The sequence below is a fragment of the Pleurodeles waltl genome, chromosome 4_2 (assembly GCF_031143425.1).
Source record: "Pleurodeles waltl isolate 20211129_DDA chromosome 4_2, aPleWal1.hap1.20221129, whole genome shotgun sequence".
Taxonomy (NCBI): Eukaryota; Metazoa; Chordata; class Amphibia; order Caudata; family Salamandridae; genus Pleurodeles; species Pleurodeles waltl.
Window position 1 is genome coordinate 503,269,600 of NC_090443.1, and position 20,784 is coordinate 503,290,383.

A 20,784-nucleotide genomic window follows, 5' to 3' on the forward strand; every position below is an offset into this window, starting at 1 on the left:
GTGGCATGAGTTAAACAATGACCTAATGTGACAATCAGGTGGAGATTGAACTACCCAATGCCCCTTTGTGGCCTCCCAAAATTTTGCATTAAAGTAGTTGTCAGGTCTACACTGCACAGCATCAGCACAGTGTGCAAGTTCCCACACGTAGAAATTCGAAGCATTCCACCAGCAAAGGACGTGAGAGATCCTTGTATTAGTCACCAGTACATGCCCAAACCATTAAATGACAAGTATTTCAGAACAACAATATGTTTTGATTAGAGCTGGCATTGTCGGATTGTGCTTTAAAGCGCACTGATTTCTTTTTTCTAACAACACCAGTTTAACTTGTGTACCCTGGCATTGCCAAACTGTTCCTAGTAGCCTCATGACCCAATTTCCTAGTAGCAGAGCCCTCACAATCACTTAATTCCAATGTCCATGGCACTATTTGCCATCATCTCAATAATTGTCCTCTAGCAACACGTACAAAAAATACAGTGCCTAAAAAACATGAACAGGCTTAAAGTAATCAGACAATTGTGAAATAATACTGGTGGGAAAAATATGAAGTGAATGAAAGTACAAATATCACTGTGAAAACGGCATATATACGAAGTATTCTTACATGTCCCTGCCTAGCGAATGCAGAGACCATACGCTTTACTATTTTTACATTACTCTCTGAAGTAGTTGCATCACTCTGCATAGAAGTTGTAAGCTATAATTTTCTGTTTATTAAAACAAATTCCTTTTACCACAAAGGCTTGTTAGTTACTTGCATGCATTTGTTAAATACACCTGAATCAGTCTAGCAATATGTCTCAACTACTGTACTGCATGTTGAAGTTAGGTGAATTAGTGTACAAGTCTAAATGCAGTTCATCATTTATTTTATAATATTTAATATAGTACTGATAATTTGACTTCCCCAGCCCTGCCAAGCGCCACACATCAGGCGTTGCATTAAGGCCAATGAATTTTAGTTGGTGTCCCCACATCACTGCTCTAAATTGTGTTGTCACGCATGTTTAGCTCCCCTACAGCACTGCCTAAGGTGCTTTTCTCACCTGCAGCAAGGGCCCTCAACTTCTCTTTAAAAGTGTCCGAGGCAGTGTGAGCCAGGCTCAGAGAGAATACTGTGGTGGCCATGGAAACCTGATCTTGAGGTTTCGCATACTACAATGTATTAAACAGTGTTTCAAGAAAGACACACAGCCACCTGTCCGAGTAGCATTCAGCACTAAAAAAGTTTCTAGCTAACGCATCAAAGATTTTCAATTCTATTAAGGACATGGAGCCGAGGATTATGCTTCTCCTTTGCTGTTTATTACACAAAACGCACAGCAGCCAATGAAAATAAGCTTTTAACTTGGACTACATTTGCCAAAAAATTCAACATGACATCACTTTCCTTGCACCAATCACGGCTCATATCAGCATATAAAACATGTTAGTGTCATATTTTGTCCTTTTTCTTTGACTAGGCGGCTAAACACATTTCGACATCCATTTTCTGTTGACTGGATATCACCATAACTGGATAACCACCACCTAACCAAGTAGCAAGAGCTCAGAACTGGAGTCATTTAAGGACCAACTGGTTCCAGAAGACCTTGCAGACCTGGAGGAAAACTCCATCAAATACCCACTCTTCTTAATGGACTCTGAAAGAAAACAGAGAAAGGCATCTGTTTATTAAAACAAATTCCTTTTTCCACAAAGGCTTGTTAGTTACTTGCATGTATTTGTTAAATAAACCTGAATCAGTCTAGCAATATACCTCAACTACTGTACTGCATGTTGAAGTTGGGTGAATTAGTGTACAAGTCTAAATGCAGTTCATAATTTATTTTATAATATTTAATATAGTACTGATAATTTGACTTCCCCAGCCCTGCCAAGGGCCACACATCAGGCGTTGCATTTAGGCCAATGAATTTTAGTTGGTGTCCCCGCATCACTGCTCTAAATTGTGTTGTCACGCATGTTTAGCTCCCATGCAGCACTGCCTAAGGTGCTTTTCTCACCTGCAGCAAGGGCCCTCAACTTCTCTTTAATAGTGTCCGAGGCAGTGTGAGCCAGGCTCAGAGAGAATACTGTGGTGGCCATGGAAACCTGATCTTGAGGTTTCGCATACTACAATGTATTAAACAGTGTTTCAAGAAAGACACTCAGCCATCTGTCCGAGTAGCATTCAGCATTAAAAAGGTTTCTAGCTAATGCATCAAAGATTTTCAATTCTATTAAGGACATGGAGGCGAGGATTATGCTTCTCCTTTGCTGTTTATTACACAAAACGCACAGCAGCCAATGAAAATAAACTTTTAACTTGGACTACATTTGCCAAAAAATTCAACATGACATCACTTTCCTTGCACCAATCACGGCTCATATCAGCATATAAAACATGTCAGCGTCATATTTTGTCCTTTGCCTAGGCAGCTAAATAAATTTCGACATCCATTTTCTGTTGACTGGATATCCCCATAACTGGATAACCTCCACCTAACCAAGTAGCAAGAGCTCAGAACTGGAGTTATTTAAGGACCAAGTGGTTCCAGAAGACCTTGCAGACCTGGAGGAAAACTCCTACATCAATTACCCACTCTTCTGATTGGACTCTGAAAGAAAACAGAGAAAGGCATCGTAACACCCATGACATCACAATCAAAGGCCATCATAAAATTCAATATCAAATACAGAAGGGTGGGAAAATCATCAGCCACATTGCCATTAACAATATAATTACATGAAACTGTATATTGTGACAAAATAGGGTGGGATAATCCTCGCCTCCGTGTCCTTAATAGAATTGAAAATTCTTGAAGCGTTAGCTGGAAAAACTTTTATTCTATGGCAGAACTTTAGGCTTTGGATTATGTTTGTTCAAAGCTGTTGTAACACTTCTGATGCTACGTATAATATTGGTTTGTAATAAAATGTCTTAAAAGTATAGTCAGCAGGCTAATATGCTGCTTTCATGATATCTTGAAGGTGAGAACCTAAGGTAAAAGATTTTGAAGCCATGGCTCCTCTGAGTGGGCTCTGAATTTGGAAGTATCTATGCCAGCTTCGGAAAGAATCCATTTCACCCTACGAGCCAAAGTAGTGAAAGACAGAGGATGGAATGGTTTCTGGAATGCAATCAGGAGCTGGCAGCCATTGAGTTGATGATATTCTCTGGTATGATCCTTGTATTCTTTCAGGCAAGGAACAACAAATAATTTGGGTCTTCTGTAAAACATGGATAAGTGATTTGTCTAGAGAGAATTTTTGTCCTTCTTGATATCGAAAAAGTTACTCCATCAGGAGAAAAAACTCTGCCTGAGATGTCTAAGGCCTTGACATCAGACACCTTTCTGCAGGACAATAAGCATGAAAGAGTAATCAGTTTACCTAAAAATTGTTTCCTGAACAGGTCTGAATTGGCCGGTCATCTCAGAAGGAATTTGAAAATGATGTTAACATCCTATAGATTGGAATATTTCAGAAAAGGAGGATTTATTAAATGAATGGCTCTACTTACCAAAGGGTGTTTGCCAATTGTTTCCCCCCAATAAGGGAATGCCCTGCTGAAATTCCAGACTGCTGTTTATTGATGGAAAAATATCACAAGCCATTGGAAGCCATTTCTGCTAAGAAATTAATGACAGAGATAACTGAGGCTTATCATTTGTGGGTTGAGTCCAACCAGGAGCCAAATATGAAAGTAATAGATTGTCTGGTGGTGACCAATGTTGCCAGGCCATGTGTTGAATCTTGCCCTGAAGAAGAAATGGATGTGAAAAACCCACTAGGTGAATCAGAAGATTTTGAAATGAGGGACTCTGGACTGGAAAATCTTGAGTCTTTAGACATCTCCACGACTACAGGGAACCAAGGCTGTGCTCTCCATAGGTGCGTGATTTAGAATCAATTACACCCATTGTCGGAGTGTCTGGGACAGACCATTAGGATCATCAGAAAAATAGGAAAGGTGAAATGAAGGGGACCGCTCCGGTGCTGAAGAAAGGCGCCAACTGATCAGGTCTCAAAGAGAAGGACCATCCCAGCGACTGCTGAAGTGTTGTCCATTCTACGCACGACACAACAACTGGATTGAGGGGCTAATGTTTTGATTGCAAATGACCAGGCTAAAAGCTCTAAACAATTTATGTGTAAATCTGCCTCTTCTCAGAACCACCGACTTCCGGTGGAGATGTTGCCAAATGTGGCTCTGCCATTCCAGGCTGTCATGTGATCCAGCCACCATTGGAGCTGGGTTCTAGTCTCTGGAGTGAGAGCGAATAATTCTGAGTATACTACGCCTCTCTGGAAATGGTTGACTTTCAGGAAGACTGTTTGGCTAGAGGAAGCCAATAGTCCTTTTACCCTGACGAAGACTCTCAGAGGGACTTTGTCATTGTGGAGGGTGGACCAAATCTCTTTATAGACTGTGCTCAATGTCTGGAAGGGAAGGGACAGAAGGGAAGTAGAGGTGTTGATCTGGAATATGACAAATTCTATATGACGGGTGGAGGAAAGAACAGACTTCTTTGCATTGATGAGGAAACCCAGGACCTGTAGGAGCTGGATAGTCCAGTCCAGGTGTCATAGAAGGCTCTGTTTGTCCTGGACCATGAGGAGAATGTCATCTAGATGGATGATCAAATGTACATCTTGGGATTGGAAATTCTATGCCATCGGGTGCGTGACTCTGGTGAAGCACCCCAGAACAGAAGAGAGTCCAAAGGGGGGACCTTGGAGTGGAATGATTGATCGTTCCACACAAATTGAAAGAACTTCTGATGTGGAGGAAAAATTCAGAATAGAGAGATATGCGTCATTCAAGTCAAGGCCAACCATCCAGTCGCCTTCTCTAATATCTATGATGAGATGAATCCCTTCCATTTTGAAATAACGATAAAGAATCCAGCTGTTGAATTCTTTCAGATTGTTCACCAAGGAGGTGTTGCCTACTCTTTTGGTTATCACAAAAATAATGCTGCAGAATCCTGAAGGATTCAGATGAGGACAGGTTGCATCTTTCTTTAGAAGTTGATTTATTTCTTGTTTGATAAAGGACTGACCTAGGTGGGAAAATGGATAGGAGGAGGAAGAAGGGTTTGGTGAGGAACCCCCTAGAAACTACATCTTGAATCCCATCACTGTCTCCAAAACCCAAGGATTAGATTTCGGAGAGGACCAGTGGGTCAGAAACAGATGGGTCCTGCCCCCCAATACAACAGAGGAGGGCTGAATCAAGCTTACCTTGGGTATTTGCTCCCGTGTTGTAATTGCCCTGGGAGCAGAAGGATCCCCTGACATAACAGGGTCGGTCACCACACTCTCTGGCAGGATAGAATGTGTCTTGAGCTTCTGTGGAATGGCCATGGCCTCTGGCTGCATAGAAGCATTGGGGGCTGTGAGTTGTAGCTCGGCCGGATGGTCGCCCTTAGAAACGGCCAGCCCTGGCAAAAAGGCATTGGTGGAAAACCTTGTGGAGAGATGTCTGGGCTTTGTCAAGAGCTGTGGAGGTGTGGATTAATTTCTCCAAATCCTTAACAAATTAGTCCCCAAAAAGCATACCCTTGGCCAAAGGTCCTGGCTTGGCATTTGCAAGCTCTGTGAGTTTAGGGTCGATGTGCACAAGTACTGAGCGTAAGCACTCCACCGATAGTGCGCAATTGGCATTACCCAATAGGCATAGTGCACACTGAGCCCACCTGCCAAGGTAGCAGGATAAACAGGAGTGTCAGTCTCTTTTGCGGAAAACAGCAATGTCAAGGATTTTGCAAAGTGGCCACCAAAGGTCCAGGACTTTGTCTTGATAGGTCTTCCAGGACCCGTTGATCCCTTTCTTGCGGTCCTTGAGGAAGTAGCCAAGTTGGGTTTGAGATACAGGGTATCTGCTACTCTCTCTGGGATATCAGGGTGGGAGCACTCAGAGTGGAGCTGGCTACAGACCTCCTTGTCAAAACTTTTACGGAGCTGGTGACCGACTTCCTTGTTAAAACCTTTTCGGAGCCGGTCATGTACATAGTCAGTTACTGTAGGAAGGGGAGTCCAGCCTGATGAGCAGGGAGGGACAATGGTGTCTGGATCAAAATCTAAGCAGCGCTTGGCACAGAGGGAGTAAAGGGGGAGAAAATAATTGGTCATATTGGCTGTCACGATGGTATTTGGGGCGATGATAGGAGTCATTGTTTAAATCGGAGGGAGGGGACTGAGTGTTGTCCTTGTTGTTGTCGAGGGGGGTCACAAGGAAGTGGACGGACCACTTGTTGACGGCTATGGAGCAGAACAGGCATGATCTGGAGACTCTGAGCAATCATTATGAGTCTGGCAGTCTTCAGACCGCCAGACCCACGGTGGAGGTTGGACAGCTGCGTTCGTGGCGGTCAGACCACCACATTATGACTGTGGCAGAGCTGCCACAGTCCGGCCGCCGACACCGCCTGCCTGCAGCCTGGCAGTACCGGCGGTTGTAGTCCACCAGGGGATGCTGGGGGTTACAAGCCCCTATACCACCAGCCTTTCCATGGTGGTTACACCACCATGGAAAGCTTGGTGGAATGGGGGCATCTGGGGACCCTTGGGGCCCTCTGCAGTGCCCACGCACTTGGCATGGACAGTGTAGGGGCCCCCATGTACAGCCCTGTTGCGCATTTTACTGCCCGAATGTGTGATGAGTGCTGTTGCACCCGCCGCACCGCCACATTGGCGCTTGCTCCATTAGGAACCGCCATCAATGTTAAGGCCCTGGGGTGAACTCCTAATTAGGCTGGCGGTGTTTAGGCCGCACAGGCGGCCTGATGGAGGAACGAGTTTGGCGGGCGGCAGAGGCCGTCCGCCAAACTCGTAATGAGGCCCAAAGTTTTGACATGCGGGCCAAGGTCACAGCATGGGGCTGATCAGTTATCTGTGAAGGGCCACTGACACGAAAGAGAGGATGTGTTGGGGGGTTCTGGGCCACAAGGTGGAACAGACAAAGCATATATCTTTAGCACATGGACGATTGGTTGAAGAGCGACTGTCAGTGCCCTGTTTACTGATTGGGTAACTGATGCATCTAATGCCTCTTGTGTCATGACAATTTTTCAATTGTTTATTTTTTCCTTTATTATTATTCTTTATTAGTATTTTCGGTTTTTATTATTATTTCCCATTTAGAGTCTTTTTTCTCGTTATTCAACCTGGCAACTGTGACTGCAATCTTCAGATTGTATTTCCCGTCACTGTGCTTTAACAAGCCTTCCTTTTTCCCTCATTGCAAATAGAAGAAGTTATTTTCCTGTCGATGAGGGTTTCATATGTTTAACACTTTGCCGAGTGTTCCGATCCTTGCCGGAACCACATACACAGAGTCTCATGTCTGTTTTCTATGTTTACCCTTTGTTGGGATACTAGAGGGCGGAACCAGGAAGTGCTAGTCGGCTGCCCCGACTGGCGAATTCCTGTGCAACCTTCCCCTCTTCTACCACGTCCTGCCCGCGTTCATTCCTCGGAGTTTGACAACGCAGACAGGTTACACAGTGCAGCAGTTGACTATGATGGCGCTCCAGTGAGTATTTCTCTCCTCTGTACGAGGTATTCTGTTGGTCTTTTTAAAATGATGATGGCATTGTACCAGCCCTAGGCTATTCATTTAGCTTGGCCTGATTAGGACCCGTGTTGTGTGGTACTTTTTTGGTCCCCCTCCTTACATTTTGTACTGATCATATATAGATATTGTGCAAGACCAGAATAGATGCAGTTTATGTAACCTATTCTCCTTTTGTTCACTATGTGCCGCTCTGTTTGGATAGGACTCCCTGATAATATCTACTATTAAGTATTTTAAGTTCCATGTCTTTTTATCATATCATCCCAACATATTTTCATTTAGTTCCTCTGCCATATATATGATTTATTTGGAAAGTTTCTTCTCAATACACCATTATAGATATCCTGACTGATGATGGACATATGTCCTTTCGGAGGTCGTTCCTTCCCGAACCATGGTGAGTAAGCAAGTATTTTATTGAGCTATTTCGAAGAGTGTTGTTGTGGTATTGCACTTCCAGCTATCTTTATGTCATCTTTTATTATTTCTCAAGTGATTTACAATTCTTTTGGCACACATGTGTTTTGTGTTTCTGTTTTTACAGGTTACCAGTAGTTTTTGTGTTAATAAAAACAGAACTGTAGTGAGTAAAAAAATTGTTTTACTCCTTATAAAGTTTTTGATTGAACAAATTATATACATATATGTGATGTTCTGGAGAATTATTACTGTTTAGTCCTGATGAAGCGCCGTGAGATCCTTGTGGACAAGTTTTAGGTGCGAAACATGTTGACTTTTTTCAAGAGGCAGAAGTCATTGTACTTTACACTATGAGTATAGAAAGTGCGGGACCATTATTTCCCCTTCACTTTTTTTCTGTGTTTTTAACCTTGACCGGGTCCTCATTTATTTATTAAATATCTTCTTATATTGAGGAGGTACCCGAGCCAATTTTAATCCTTATTCTCTCCAGTTGTCTCTTAGTAACCTAACATTTTTTAGGGTACTGAGATAACTAAAAAACTTTTTGGCTTGTTGGTCCCATGTAGGACCCTGTCAGACATTGCAGTGCCAGTCTGGTGTGGAGCAGAGCCCGATGATGATGCATGACGGCTATTGCTTCTGAATGAGCGTGTGCCTGTGAGAGGGGTCGAATATAACTCTTACATGTTGGAACAGTGCACCCAGTAACTTTTCATATTGTATATTGGGAGAACGTGCACTGGACCAGTCTATATCCCAGTCCCCCCCCCTTTTTTTTTTTTCTACGTATCTAATGCATCAACAATAGCTCCTGCCAGGAGTAGGACATCCTCATGTTGATCATAAGGCAGGTTAGTTGATTCATTGCATTCTGTACTTTTGGTTGTGTGGATCACCAGCACAGGAGAAAGTGTTGCAGTTGTGTCCAGAGCCTCTCAGGATAACATATATAGCCTCAGTACTTGCCCAGGTGATGGAGGCTAGGGAAGACGATCAAGCTCAACTGCAGCTTATTTGTATAGGCAGGAGCCAGCTCAAATCTGCTGAGCATGAGTGTGCGTGTTCACTGGGCTGATACAAGTCGAAAAAGAGCCTGCTGTGAGTAGGACACGCACTTGGGCTAGCGAGCTGAAAAGAGGACAAGTGGGGTCCTCGTGCAAACACACTCTGTCTCCATGCCTCCCAGCACCCCTGTTGGGTGCTGAAAACATGGTGTATATTCAAGGATAATATTCGCATACACTAGGCAAATTAAATTAAATAACAAATATTCAAAATACTCAACATCCAACTTTGTGCAATATATACACAATGGGAGCACTTAACTGTTGCGAAAGCAGCAAAGAAAGGACAAAATATGGCGCCAACTTGTTATATATGGTGATAAGTGCCATGACTGGTGCAAGAAACATAATGGGTCTGATTACGACCTTGGCGGATGGGATACTCCGTCACAAACGTGACGGATATCCCATCCGCCTTATTACAAGTTCCATTATATCCTATGGAACATGTAAAACGGTGGGCAGGATCTTCATCACGTTTGTGAAGGAGTATCCCATCAGCCAAAGTCAGAATAGGGCCCAATGTCATGTTGAATGTTTTGGGAAATGAGTTAAAAGTTTATTTTCATTGGCTGCTGCGAGTGTTGGTAATAAACAGCAAACAAGAAGACGCTTAATCCAAAGCCTCCTGTCTTGCCACAGAATCAAAGAGCAGGCTAAAAATAAAAATAAATTATTTCCGGTTAGGGGCTGTCGGAAAAATGCAATTGCTCTTGTATCTTTACTTGGGCAAAGGAGCTCCTTTCTCCTGTCTTGTTTGCTGTGTGAAATGGGCAGTAAAAAGAAGAGATTGATAACTGATATGGTCTTAACTGCTTTGTTCTCACTATAAAATATCATTCAACGTCTCACACATAAAACATTAAAATGTAATTGAAAAGAACTTGAGGATTTTGGAAATCCGAAACATAGCGAAAGTGAAAACTTGGCAGCTAAACTTCCCCTTTGCACAGCGATTAGTTTACATCAAAACTTGTGTAGTGGGTTTATGCTAATGTAAAGTCACTCTGAAAACCTTTGCCTGCCTGTTGAATGCAAAACAGTATGCTTTGGCAGCGATATATTTGCCCTGCTTACATATATTACTACAAATCAAAATCGCTCAGTGGAACCTGACTAAAATGTATTTGTTGTGCCTCTGCACCATCGCGGCTTGGTGCCACAGGCTTACATTTACCTCTCCTACTAATTGTAAATCAGTGTCAAATGCCGTCATTTTCTTTAATGTGATTTACCTTTTCAAGCTTAAGATTTTTATTTAAATTGTGTACCAAAATAATCCCCTGCCACTTTCAACCTCTCATGTGTCTCGCTCGCAACTTAAAAGTCGAAAACAAATTTTATGCCAAACCACGTTCAAGAGTTCCCAGCCACTACTGCTCCCACTTTCAATCGACAGTGATTCATGAATCAATCTTTCCCTAGGAACGCCATCAGAATTTGGAAGTCCTTTCCTCCAACCCTCTGCTTGACCACATGCCAGGCTACCTTCAAGAAAATAGCAAAGCTCTTCTCTTCCAAAGACGCTTGGATTAAAATCCCCTTGCCTTTACTTGTTATCCTATATAATCTTTGACTTGTCTCTTTTGCATCTCAAAGTTACCCAGCAACAGACTGCTAGGGAACTTTATCTAAGTACAGTTTATCTCTCTCTTACTCTGATTTCATGCTTTTCATTCTCTTAGGTTGCATCTCTAATGTATTCTCGATGTGATTGTTTGGTAACTGTTTTCGTGTAAAGCACTCTCAGTCCCCTTGGCCCAAGTCCAGGTGTTATCACAAAAATAAATATAGAGAAATAAATAAAAATGTTCTGCCACTCAAACCGTCACATTTACACTCTCTCTCCCTCCCTGTCTTTATCTACTGTCTCTTCAAGGCCTTTGTCAAAGGTGCCTTTTCCCTTCCACCATTCACCCTCATACTCCCTCATGCTCACTCTCCCTTCAGTTCTATGTGCCTCATTATGGCAACGCTCTCCATTGCTTTTCACATCCTCTCCACTGCATTCCTTCCATATTGCATCACAGCTGTTGTTACTTTCCTTCACCCCTCCTCTCGCCCTGAGCTAATTAGGCCCCAGCCACAACTCTCCGTCCTCTTACTCTCCTGCTCCCAGTCTCTCTTTCACTTGTCTATTTTGCGCAACCACTTCTGTCAATTTCCTTCATTTCTGAAGCAGAGGTAATCTCGCCTTTGCTCCTCGTTTTGCTCTCTTCCACCGTTTCGCTCTCCATCTCCTCCTCCTCCTATTCCTTCTCTGCTCCTCTCCCTTCCTGCTTATTCTCACTCTCCCTGTGACTTGAATGCCATCACTGCTGATCTCAAACCCCTGTGTTCTCCTTTGTCTCTCCTTCACAAACCCTCAACCCTGTCAAGTCCCCATCGCTCTTCCTTCCATAGCTCCTCCTTTCATGCTCGACCAATTGCAGGGTGACACACATCCCTTTTCTATGTCCTCAGCACTTCAACACCCTTGGACCTGCTCTTTCAGTTGTCATGTCTGCTGTGGAGCCCATTCTGCTCCCATGCACTCCTACTCGCTATGGGGACACCCCATCCCTCTCCCATTCTCTCCCTCCAGTGCTACTCTCTGATCCATTCCTCCGGGCGCTCTAGGGCTCAGTAGCTACTGGACTCTATCCGATTAACCACTTTATATAGGTTTTGTACAGGGGTTATTGTGGGTGCAACTGCTAGAGACGTCCCTGGTGTCTTCTTACTTGCCTTTTATTTGTCCTGTGAAATAGGTAGACTCGATCTCACCTAAGTGGGTGAGGTCCTCTTTGTTGTTGCTAAAGAAGGCCTACTGTCCCTGGGCTTGCACTGTCTCCTTCACGTCTTGGTGGAGTCTACCTGTGTTAGACCTATCAGCTCTTGGCTTGGTTTCCCATGTCTTTTGGCTTCTATCGTTTTTGATCCTGTGCTGAATTTCGCTTTTGCTGGCTTTAGGACTCTCAAACCATTACCACTGCTGACCAGTGCTAAAGTGCAAGTGCTCTCTTTCTAAATTGTATTGGTAATTGGTTTATCCATGATTGGCATATTTGATTTACTGGTAGGTCCCTAGTATAGTGAACCAGGTGTGCCCATGGCCTGTAAATCAAATGCTACTAGTGGACCCGCAGCACTGAATGTGCCACCCACATTAGTAGCCCTGCAAAAATGGCTCAGGTCTGTCATTGCAGTGCTTGTGTGTGCAGTTTTAACCTGCCACTTCGACATGGCTAGTGCACCAACTTGCCAGGAGCAAACTGCAACTTTTACTACATGTAAGTCGCATAAGGCAGCCCCATGGACATGGTGCTGTGTATTTAAAAGGTAGGACATGTACTGGTGTGTTTTACCTGTCCTGATAGTGAAATACTGCTAAATTCGGTTTTCAGCATTGCAAAGACAACCTCTCCTATAGGTTAACATGGAGATTGCCTTTAAAGATGTTTAAGTGTAATTTCCCATTGGGAGCAGATTGAAATGTGGTGTTTGGGGTCTCTGAAATCACAATTTAAAAATACATCTTTTGGTGAAGTTGTTTTTTTTAATTGTAAGTTTGAAAATGCCAGCATTAGAAAGTGGCCATTTTCTTGTTTAACCATTCTGTGCCTCTGCCTGTCTGCTGAATGCATGTCTGGGTCACGATGACAGTTGGGCTGTTTGTGTATTCACTTTAGGCAGTCACACCAAGTGAGCTGAGGTGTGCCTGCATATCCTGATAGCCCATTTCCAGAATAATGGGTCTTCCTGAGTTAGAGTGGTGGGAGGCGCTGACACCTGCACCTGAATAGGGCTGTGCCTGTCCTCACACAAAGCAGTCTCCAACCCCCTGGAGTGAGTCTGGGGCTAGAGCAGGGTCTTGTGCACTGCAAAGACTTCTCTCTAAAGTTTGCCTAGTTCAAAAACAGAAACGGGTATAAGTACTGGGCCTCTAACCCCACAGAATGACAATCCTTGAGGACTGAGGACATTCTGCCAGGAAGAAGAGCTGGATGCTGTAGGAGGGATTGCCACTCTGCCTGTTGCTTTGCTGTACTGAATGCAAAAACAACAGAAGATGGACGGAATGCAGAACAAATCAAACATTCACCCCCAGTCACAGATCTGAGTTTAATCCATCAGTTTTTTTGCTTGCCATGCCATTCCAGCACAGACCCAGCCATATGCAAATCATTCTTGACCCTGTTCCCTATGGGAACAGTCCAGCCCGAGCTGCCAGGTCAGGTCCTCCCTGGTCCAGAAACAAGCATCCAGGGACCGGTTTCAGGGTATCACCCTTTATCAGCCAGGCTAGCTTGAATCTGGTGGCATGGCAAGCACAGGACCCACGTCTGGGCATACCCTTCCCACTTGGGGCGACAAATGCAAAAAACAACAGAAGATGGACGGGATGCAGAACAAATCAAACATTCACCCCCAGTAACAGATCTGGGTTTAATCCATCAGTTTTTTTGCTTGCCAGGCCAATCCAGCTCAAACCCAGCCATATGCAAATCAGTCTTGACCCTGTTCCCTATGGGAACAGTCCAGCCCGAACTGCCAGGCCAGGTCCTCCCTGGACCAGAAACAACCATCCTGGGACCGGTTTCAGGGTATCACCCTTTATCAGCCAGGCTAGCTTGAATCTGGTGGCATGGCAAGCACGGGACCCACCTCTGGGCATACCCTTCCCACTTGGGGCAACAAATGCAAAAACAACAGAAGATGGACGGAATGCAGAACAAATCAAACATTCACCCCCAGTCACAGATCTGTGTTTAATCCATCAGTTTTTTTGCTTGCCATGCCATTCCAGCACAGACCCAGCCATATGCAAATCATTCTTGACCCTGTTCCCTATGGGAACAGTCCAGCCCGAACTGCCAGGTCAGGTCCTCCCTGGTCCAGAAACAAGCATCCAGGGACCGGTTTTAGGGTATCACCCTTCATCAGCCAGGCTAGCTTGAATCTGGTGGCATGGCAAGCACAGGACCCACGTCTGGGCATACCCTTCCCACTTGGGGCGCCAAATTCAAAAACAACAGAAGATGGACGGGATGCAGAACAAATCAAACATTCACCCCCAGTAACAGATCTGGGTTTAATCCATCAGTTTTTTTGCTTGCCATGCCATTCCAGCACAGACCCAGCCATATGCAAATCATTCTTGACCCTGTTCCCTATGGGAACAGTCCAGCCCGAACTGCCGGGTCAGGTCCTCCCTGGTCCAGAAACAAGCATCCAGGGACCGGTTTCAGGGTATCACCCTTCATCAGCCAGGCTAGCTTGAATCTGGTGGCATGGCAAGCACAGGACCCACGTCTGGGCATACCCTTCCCACTTGGGGCGACAAATGCAAAAACAACAGAAGATGGATGGGATGCAGAACAAATCAAACATTCACCCCCAGCAACAGATCTGGGTTTAATCCATCAGTTTTTTTTGCTTGCCATGCCAATCCAGCTCAAACCCAGCCATATGCAAATCAGTCTTGACCCTGTTCCCTATGGGAACAGTCCAGCACGAACTGCCAGGCCAGGTCCTCCCTGAACCAGAAACAAACATCCTGGGACCGGTTTCAGGGTATCACCCTTTATCAGCCAGGCTAGCTTGAATCTGGTGGCATGGCAAGCACGGGACCCACATCTGGGCATACCCTTCCCAACGAAATGCAGAACAAATCAAACATTCACCCCCAGTCACAGATCTGGGTTTAATCCATCAGTTTTTTTGCTTGCTATGCCATTCCAGCACAGACCCAGCCATATGCAAATCATTCTTGACCCTGTTCCCTATGGGAACAGTCCAGCCCGAACTGCCAGGTCAGGTCCTCCCTGGTCCACAAACAAGCATCCAGGGACCGGTTTCAGGGTATCACCCTTCATCAGCCAGGCTAGCTTGAATCTGGTGGCATGGCAAGCACAGGACCCACGTCTGGGCATACCCTTCCCACTTGGGGCGACAAACGCAAAAACAACAGAAGATGGACGGAATGCAGAACAAATCAAACATTCACCCCCAGTAACAGATCTGGGTTTAATCCATCAGTTTTTTTGCTTGCCAGGCCAATCCAGCTCAAACCCAGCCATATGCAAATCAGTCTTGACCCTGTTCCCTATGGGAACAGTCCAGCCCGAACTGCCAGGCCAGGTCTTCCCTGGACCAGAAACAAACATCCTGGGACCGGTTTCAGGGTATCACCCTTTATCAGCCAGGCTAGCTTGAATCTGGTGGCATGGCAAGCACGGGACCCACCTCTGGGCATACCCTTCCCACTTGGGGCAACAAATGCAAAAACAACAGAAGATGGACGGAATGCAGAACAAATCAAACATTCACCCCCAGTCACAGATCTGTGTTTAATCCATCAGTTTTTTTGCTTGCCATGCCATTCCAGCACAGACCCAGCCATATGCAAATCATTCTTGACCCTGTTCCCTATGGGAACAGTCCAGCCCGAACTGCCAGGTCAGGTCCTCCCTGGTCCAGAAACAAGCATCCAGGGACCGGTTTCAGGGTATCACCCTTCATCAGCCAGGCTAGCTTGAATCTGGTGGCATGGCAAGCACAGGACCCACGTCTGGGCATACCCTTCCCACTTGGGGCGACAAATGCAAAAACAACAGAAGATGGACGGGATGCAGAACAAATCAAACATTCACCCCCAGTAACAGATCTGGGTTTAATCCATCCGTTTTTTTGCTTGCCATGCCAATCCAGCTCAAACCCAGCCATATGCAAATCAGTCTTGACCCTGTTCCCTATGTGAACAGTCCAGCCCGAACTGCCAGGCCAGGTCCTCCCTGGACCAGAAACAAACATCCTGGGGCCGGTTTCAGGGTATCACCCTTTATCAGCCAGGCTAGCTTGAATCTGGTGGCATGGCAAGCACGGGACCCACGTCTGGGCATACCCTTCCCACTTGGGGCAACAAATGCAAAAACAACAGAAGATGGACGGAATGCAGAACAAATCAAACATTCACCCCCAGTCACAGATCTGGGTTTAATCCATCCGTTTTTTTGCTTGCCATGCCATTCCAGCACAGACCCAGCCATATGCAAATCATTCTTGACCCTGTTCCCTATGGGAACAGTCCAGCCCGAACTGCCAGGTCAGGTCCTCCCTGGTCCAGAAACAAGCATCCAGGGACCGGTTTTAGGGTATCACCCTTCATCAGCCAGGCTAGCTTGAATCTGGTGGCATGGCAAGCACAGGACCCACGTCTGGGCATACCCTTCCCACTTGGGGCGCCAAATTCAAAAACAACAGAAGATGGACAGGATGCAGAACAAATCAAACATTCACCCCCAGTAACAGATCTGGGTTTAATCCATCAGTTTTTTTGCTTGCCATGCCAATCCAGCTCAAACCCAGCCATATGCAAATCAGTCTTGACCCTGTTCCCTATGGGAACAGTCCAGCCCGAACTGCCAGGCCAGGACCTCCCTGGACCAGAAACAAACATCCTGGGACCGGTTTCAGGGTATCACCCTTTATCAGCCAGGCTAGATTGAATCTGGTGGCATGGCAAGCACGGGACCCACGTCTGGGCATACCCTTCCCACTTGGGGCAACAAATGCAAAAACAACAGAAGATGGACGGAATGCAGAACAAATCAAACATTCACCCCCAGTCACAGATCTGGGTTTAATCCATCAGTTTTTTTGCTTGCCATGCCATTCCAGCTCATACCCAGCCATGGAACAGGGTCAAGACTGATTTGCATATGGCTGGGTCCAAACTGGGGTGGCATGGTGAGCACAAGAACGATGGATTAAACCCAGATCTGTGACTGGGGCGAGCGTTTGCATTGTTCAGCACTCCGTCCATCATCCTTTTATGTTGCTAAAGCTTTGCTGTGCTGGCCTGCTGCTTGCAGCTTCTGTCCTGGGAGTGAAAGGACTGGACTTTGTTTTATACATCCAGCTTCCAAAGGTTCTCCAAGGGCTTGGAGTGACGTGTGCTGAGGGTTCTATGGATTGTTTTTGTGCAGGAAAGTATTCCAAGTGTTCCTGTGCCTTTGCCTCTGCACTCATGATGCTGCATTACAGAAATGGAAGGAGAGGCAAAAGAGTTGTTAGGTGCTGTGCTGATTGTGCATGCTGATTGTGCACCACATAGAGGTAGCATACAATCTCTCTGCTCACCAAAGATTCCACTTTGAGGAGATGAAAGTGGTCTCATGGACTGCTCACACATAACTCTGCAGGGAGCTCAGTCACTCAATGCTCCTTCGTGAGTGTTCTCTAACCCATTGAAAACTCTTGCACTGAAAAGCTTAAAACAGTTGGTCTATCCTTTGTGAATGCATTGCTCCGAGAACTGGCCCAAGTTTGTAGCTGTACTGGGGCAGCATATTAATATGGTCCTTGGTGTGCCAAGACAAAGTTGGGGCTGCCAGCTTATTTTGCAAAAATGACAATGGGGTAACCGTGTGTCCCACAGAACCTAGTATTAGAAAATATGAAACTACAATGGGTTCCATCGAGGGAATATGATATACTTTGTGTATATAATTTAGACACATCAATTGCCTTTGTTAATTATCATTCAAATACTGAGATTTTCAGAAAAGTGATTTCAGCAAGAATCTTCTTAAAAAGTAACATAAAAGTGAGGTGATCATGCAGTGTGATCAAGTGACTTTAAACAACACAACAAAAATAACATAAAGCAATACCAATCAATATAGTACCCGTTTTGCTACTTGAACAAATGCTGACCAGGCGAATGTCAACATGGCACAATGTCTTCATCTTTTCAATGTTGGGAGGTAAAAAATGATAGGTAGGGAAAGCCACGCTAGGTGCGGTAATTCTTAAAAGCCCCAAAGAGATTCTAGAAGGTCGGTCGCCCCCTGTCCTTTCTAAGCTTTACAGCAACACGAATCAATCGTTGTTGCTCCTATATGTGCTTCTCATAGCTTGGTCCACGTTTTTCCCCCCATCCTGGCTGGGAGGGGTCCACGCTATACGACTAGGCACTTATAATGTGCCCTTCAACTAGGATCTGTACTGGGATCTTAAGTTGTGTTAAAGTTCATATGACTCCAGACTGTATATGGTTTTAGTCCTAAAACAACCCTTTTTGATGTTTTTGAAAAAGCAGGGCTAGGATCGGTCGAAACGTCGACGACACATATATGTTGTGTCCCGCATTTATTCTAAACACAGAGAAAAGCATTCATAATTAATATAATGGGCCGTTGAGAGAGGATCAAGGAACAAAACGGGAAGTATATTGATTCACTGTTTATGTTATTTTTCTTGTGTTGTTTAAAGTCACGTGATCACGCTGCACGCTCACCTCACTTTTATGTCACTTAAGACAGCCTTGCTGAAATTACGTTTCTGAAAGCCTTGCTATAGGAATGATAACATACGAGGGAAATCAGACTCTAATGTTGTTGTGTTATCCATTTAAGGATATGTCTAAATTATGTAGACAAAGTATATAATATTCTGCCGACCGAACCGATTATAGTTTTATATTTCCTTATTTCGCAAGGAATAGCGCTGCTGAGGTTTCTCCCTCAGAAAGAAGCTCGTGTAAACCCTTCGTTGGCATGCATCTTCACTCTAAGTTGAGTTCTAAGTGGGAGCGAAGAGCACACTTACAAATCATCAAGTTATTTAATGGAAATAGTGCGGCAGCATAGTCAACATGATAACAAACATATAACACAGAGAAAAAGCTGCTATTTTCGAAATATAAGGAAACTGCAAAAAAAATCCCACCAGTTTCAAGTTATTTCATTCTGCCTTTACCAAGTCCCTTCGAGTTGACATTTCAGATCAGGTCTGGCAGCATTTTGCGTCCTCCTTGTCGCGCGCTGCTCCGTAGTTCCCTTCCGGCGCCGTGCTTCTAACTTCCTGCACGCGCCCACTTCTTGGCGTATTCCCCTTATTGCTTCTGCAATCTCTGCTCAGGCTCAAAAGCAATACTTTGGCGTAGCGCCAAGTGAAAAGTTGCAATTGTTCATTGGGTTTCGCAAGACGGTGACGAAATAGAAAGTGAGACTGGGGATAGTGAGAGAGAGCAATATTGACAGAACAACACTTTCCATTCCAGTCCCTGCTACGCTACGTAGCAGACACGTGTGGGTGTTTTTCTGCTATATAGCGGCCGGCTCTTTCCAGGGATGCTCAGAGTTTCTCCAAGCTTTCTTCTTCTGCTGGATGGATCCGGGCAATGCTCGCGATTGCTCCTAAACCTTTTCGCTGCACCGTGGCAGCCAGTGGGACTCCCAATCTCTAGTTAAGAATTGAGGGCTTCTACACCACTATAGCTCCTTGGATTTCTTTCTTGGCTACATTGCTGCAGTTCTTTATATTTTTCCCTCTCTTTTGTTACTGTGGCACCTTCAACTTCAGTGTTCACCACACTGAAGCTGCTCTGTGGACTCCTAGTCCAATCTATCAGCATAACCAAACCCGCTCCTAAGTGTACAGCGTGTTTTAGGGTAATTTACTCCCCACATTGCTGTAGCTCTTTCTATTCCTCCACAAATTACATTGTTGTAAATCTTGTCCACTCCTTTGTGAATTGCATTGTTGTGCTGCCTTTCAGCCCTCAACCATTTCCATTGTGCTTCATTTAATTTTTTCAGGTACTTGCTTTTTTCAGTCATTTGCATTATTTTGGCTTCTCCATTCTTTAGTCAGTTGTGTTGTTTCGACTTCATTCCCTCAGTCACTTGTATTGTTGTGGCTTCTTAAACCTCCATTGCTCCAGTCACATCACCTCTTGGTCCACTGCACAGTTTTTGCTCTACCATTCACAACTTTGTACTTTGTACAGGTGTGCGTGCTTGCCCATCCATTGCATTACTGTGGCTCCATCCGCTCCAAAGTCAATTGTATTGTGGCTCATTGGCCACCTTGATCAATTGTGTTGCTGTGACTCATTGGCCACCTTGAGCCATTGTATTGTTTTGCACATTGGTCACTGTAATCCACTGCACGCAGCGCTCCTCTGACTCTCCGTCAGTCGCATGTCTGTGGCTCCTTGCCACCTCTAACCATTGAATTTCTTTTGACGTCTGGAACTCCTCTGTTGACTGATCGTGGCTGCTTTCAAGGAGCCTGGTTGTGCTCCAGGCTGGAGTTCTTTAGCATCCAGTCCAGTACAACCCCTGAATCTGTACTCCTCCCAGTCACTGGGACTTCGAAAGAAGCACAGCTTCCAGATCTTGGCGTGTCTTCAACCATAGAAGATGAGCAGTTCAGAATCGGAGGCAAAGTCCACGGAGACCGAGATCTTTATTGGTCACCCCACTGTGCCAAAGACAGTGCCTGGACACAGATGTCGGATGTTGCTCCTCTCCGCCCTTGTGTCTATGGTCGTGGCCTTGCTGGTATCAATATGTTCCAGCCTCCTTCTGCTTCCAAGGTACAAGGTGAGTGATGCATTTTCATTATATTTTTTTCCCTTACGATGGTAAACTTATTTTTCCTGAAATAAATATTTCTTGTCACTGACCTAATTGCCTGCTTACCACCAGCTATTGTTTAAAATTGAAATCTGCTGTTGAGGTAACCAAAACGTTTGTAAAACAGATCAGATGGTGGCGTTTCTGCTTGTAATCAACTTAAATCAAGTGCCCCTAAAGCAGAGGTCTCCAAACTTTTTAATGCAGCGCCCCCCCCCAGTTGAAAAATACAAATCATTGGGCCCCCCTCAGAATTTTTCACAATTATTTTATAAACATGGCAATGGTTAAATATGTCTAAACCTATTTAAACATTGCA

At 44.9% G+C, this 20,784-nt stretch overlaps 1 protein-coding gene and 1 long non-coding RNA gene across 2 annotated transcripts in view; one reads left to right on the forward strand and one right to left on the reverse strand.

Annotated features, from left to right (window-relative positions):
• Positions 1 to 1,289: 1,289 nt before the first annotated feature.
• LOC138293014 (uncharacterized) lies at positions 1,290 to 19,045 on the reverse strand. Its single transcript, XR_011202874.1, has 2 exons — positions 18,772 to 19,045; positions 1,290 to 1,649 (listed from the first exon to the last, which is right to left on the reverse strand). It is a non-coding gene; the product is annotated as an uncharacterized lncRNA (long non-coding RNA).
• The window catches only part of TNFSF18 (TNF superfamily member 18), a 50,866-nt gene continuing 48,987 nt past the window's right edge, over positions 18,906 to 20,784 (forward strand). The window contains exon 1 of the mRNA XM_069231974.1: positions 18,906 to 20,432. Coding sequence (XP_069088075.1) covers positions 20,250 to 20,432 — 183 coding nt within the window. The 5' untranslated portion in view covers positions 18,906 to 20,249. The remainder of the gene's footprint in view (positions 20,433 to 20,784) is intronic.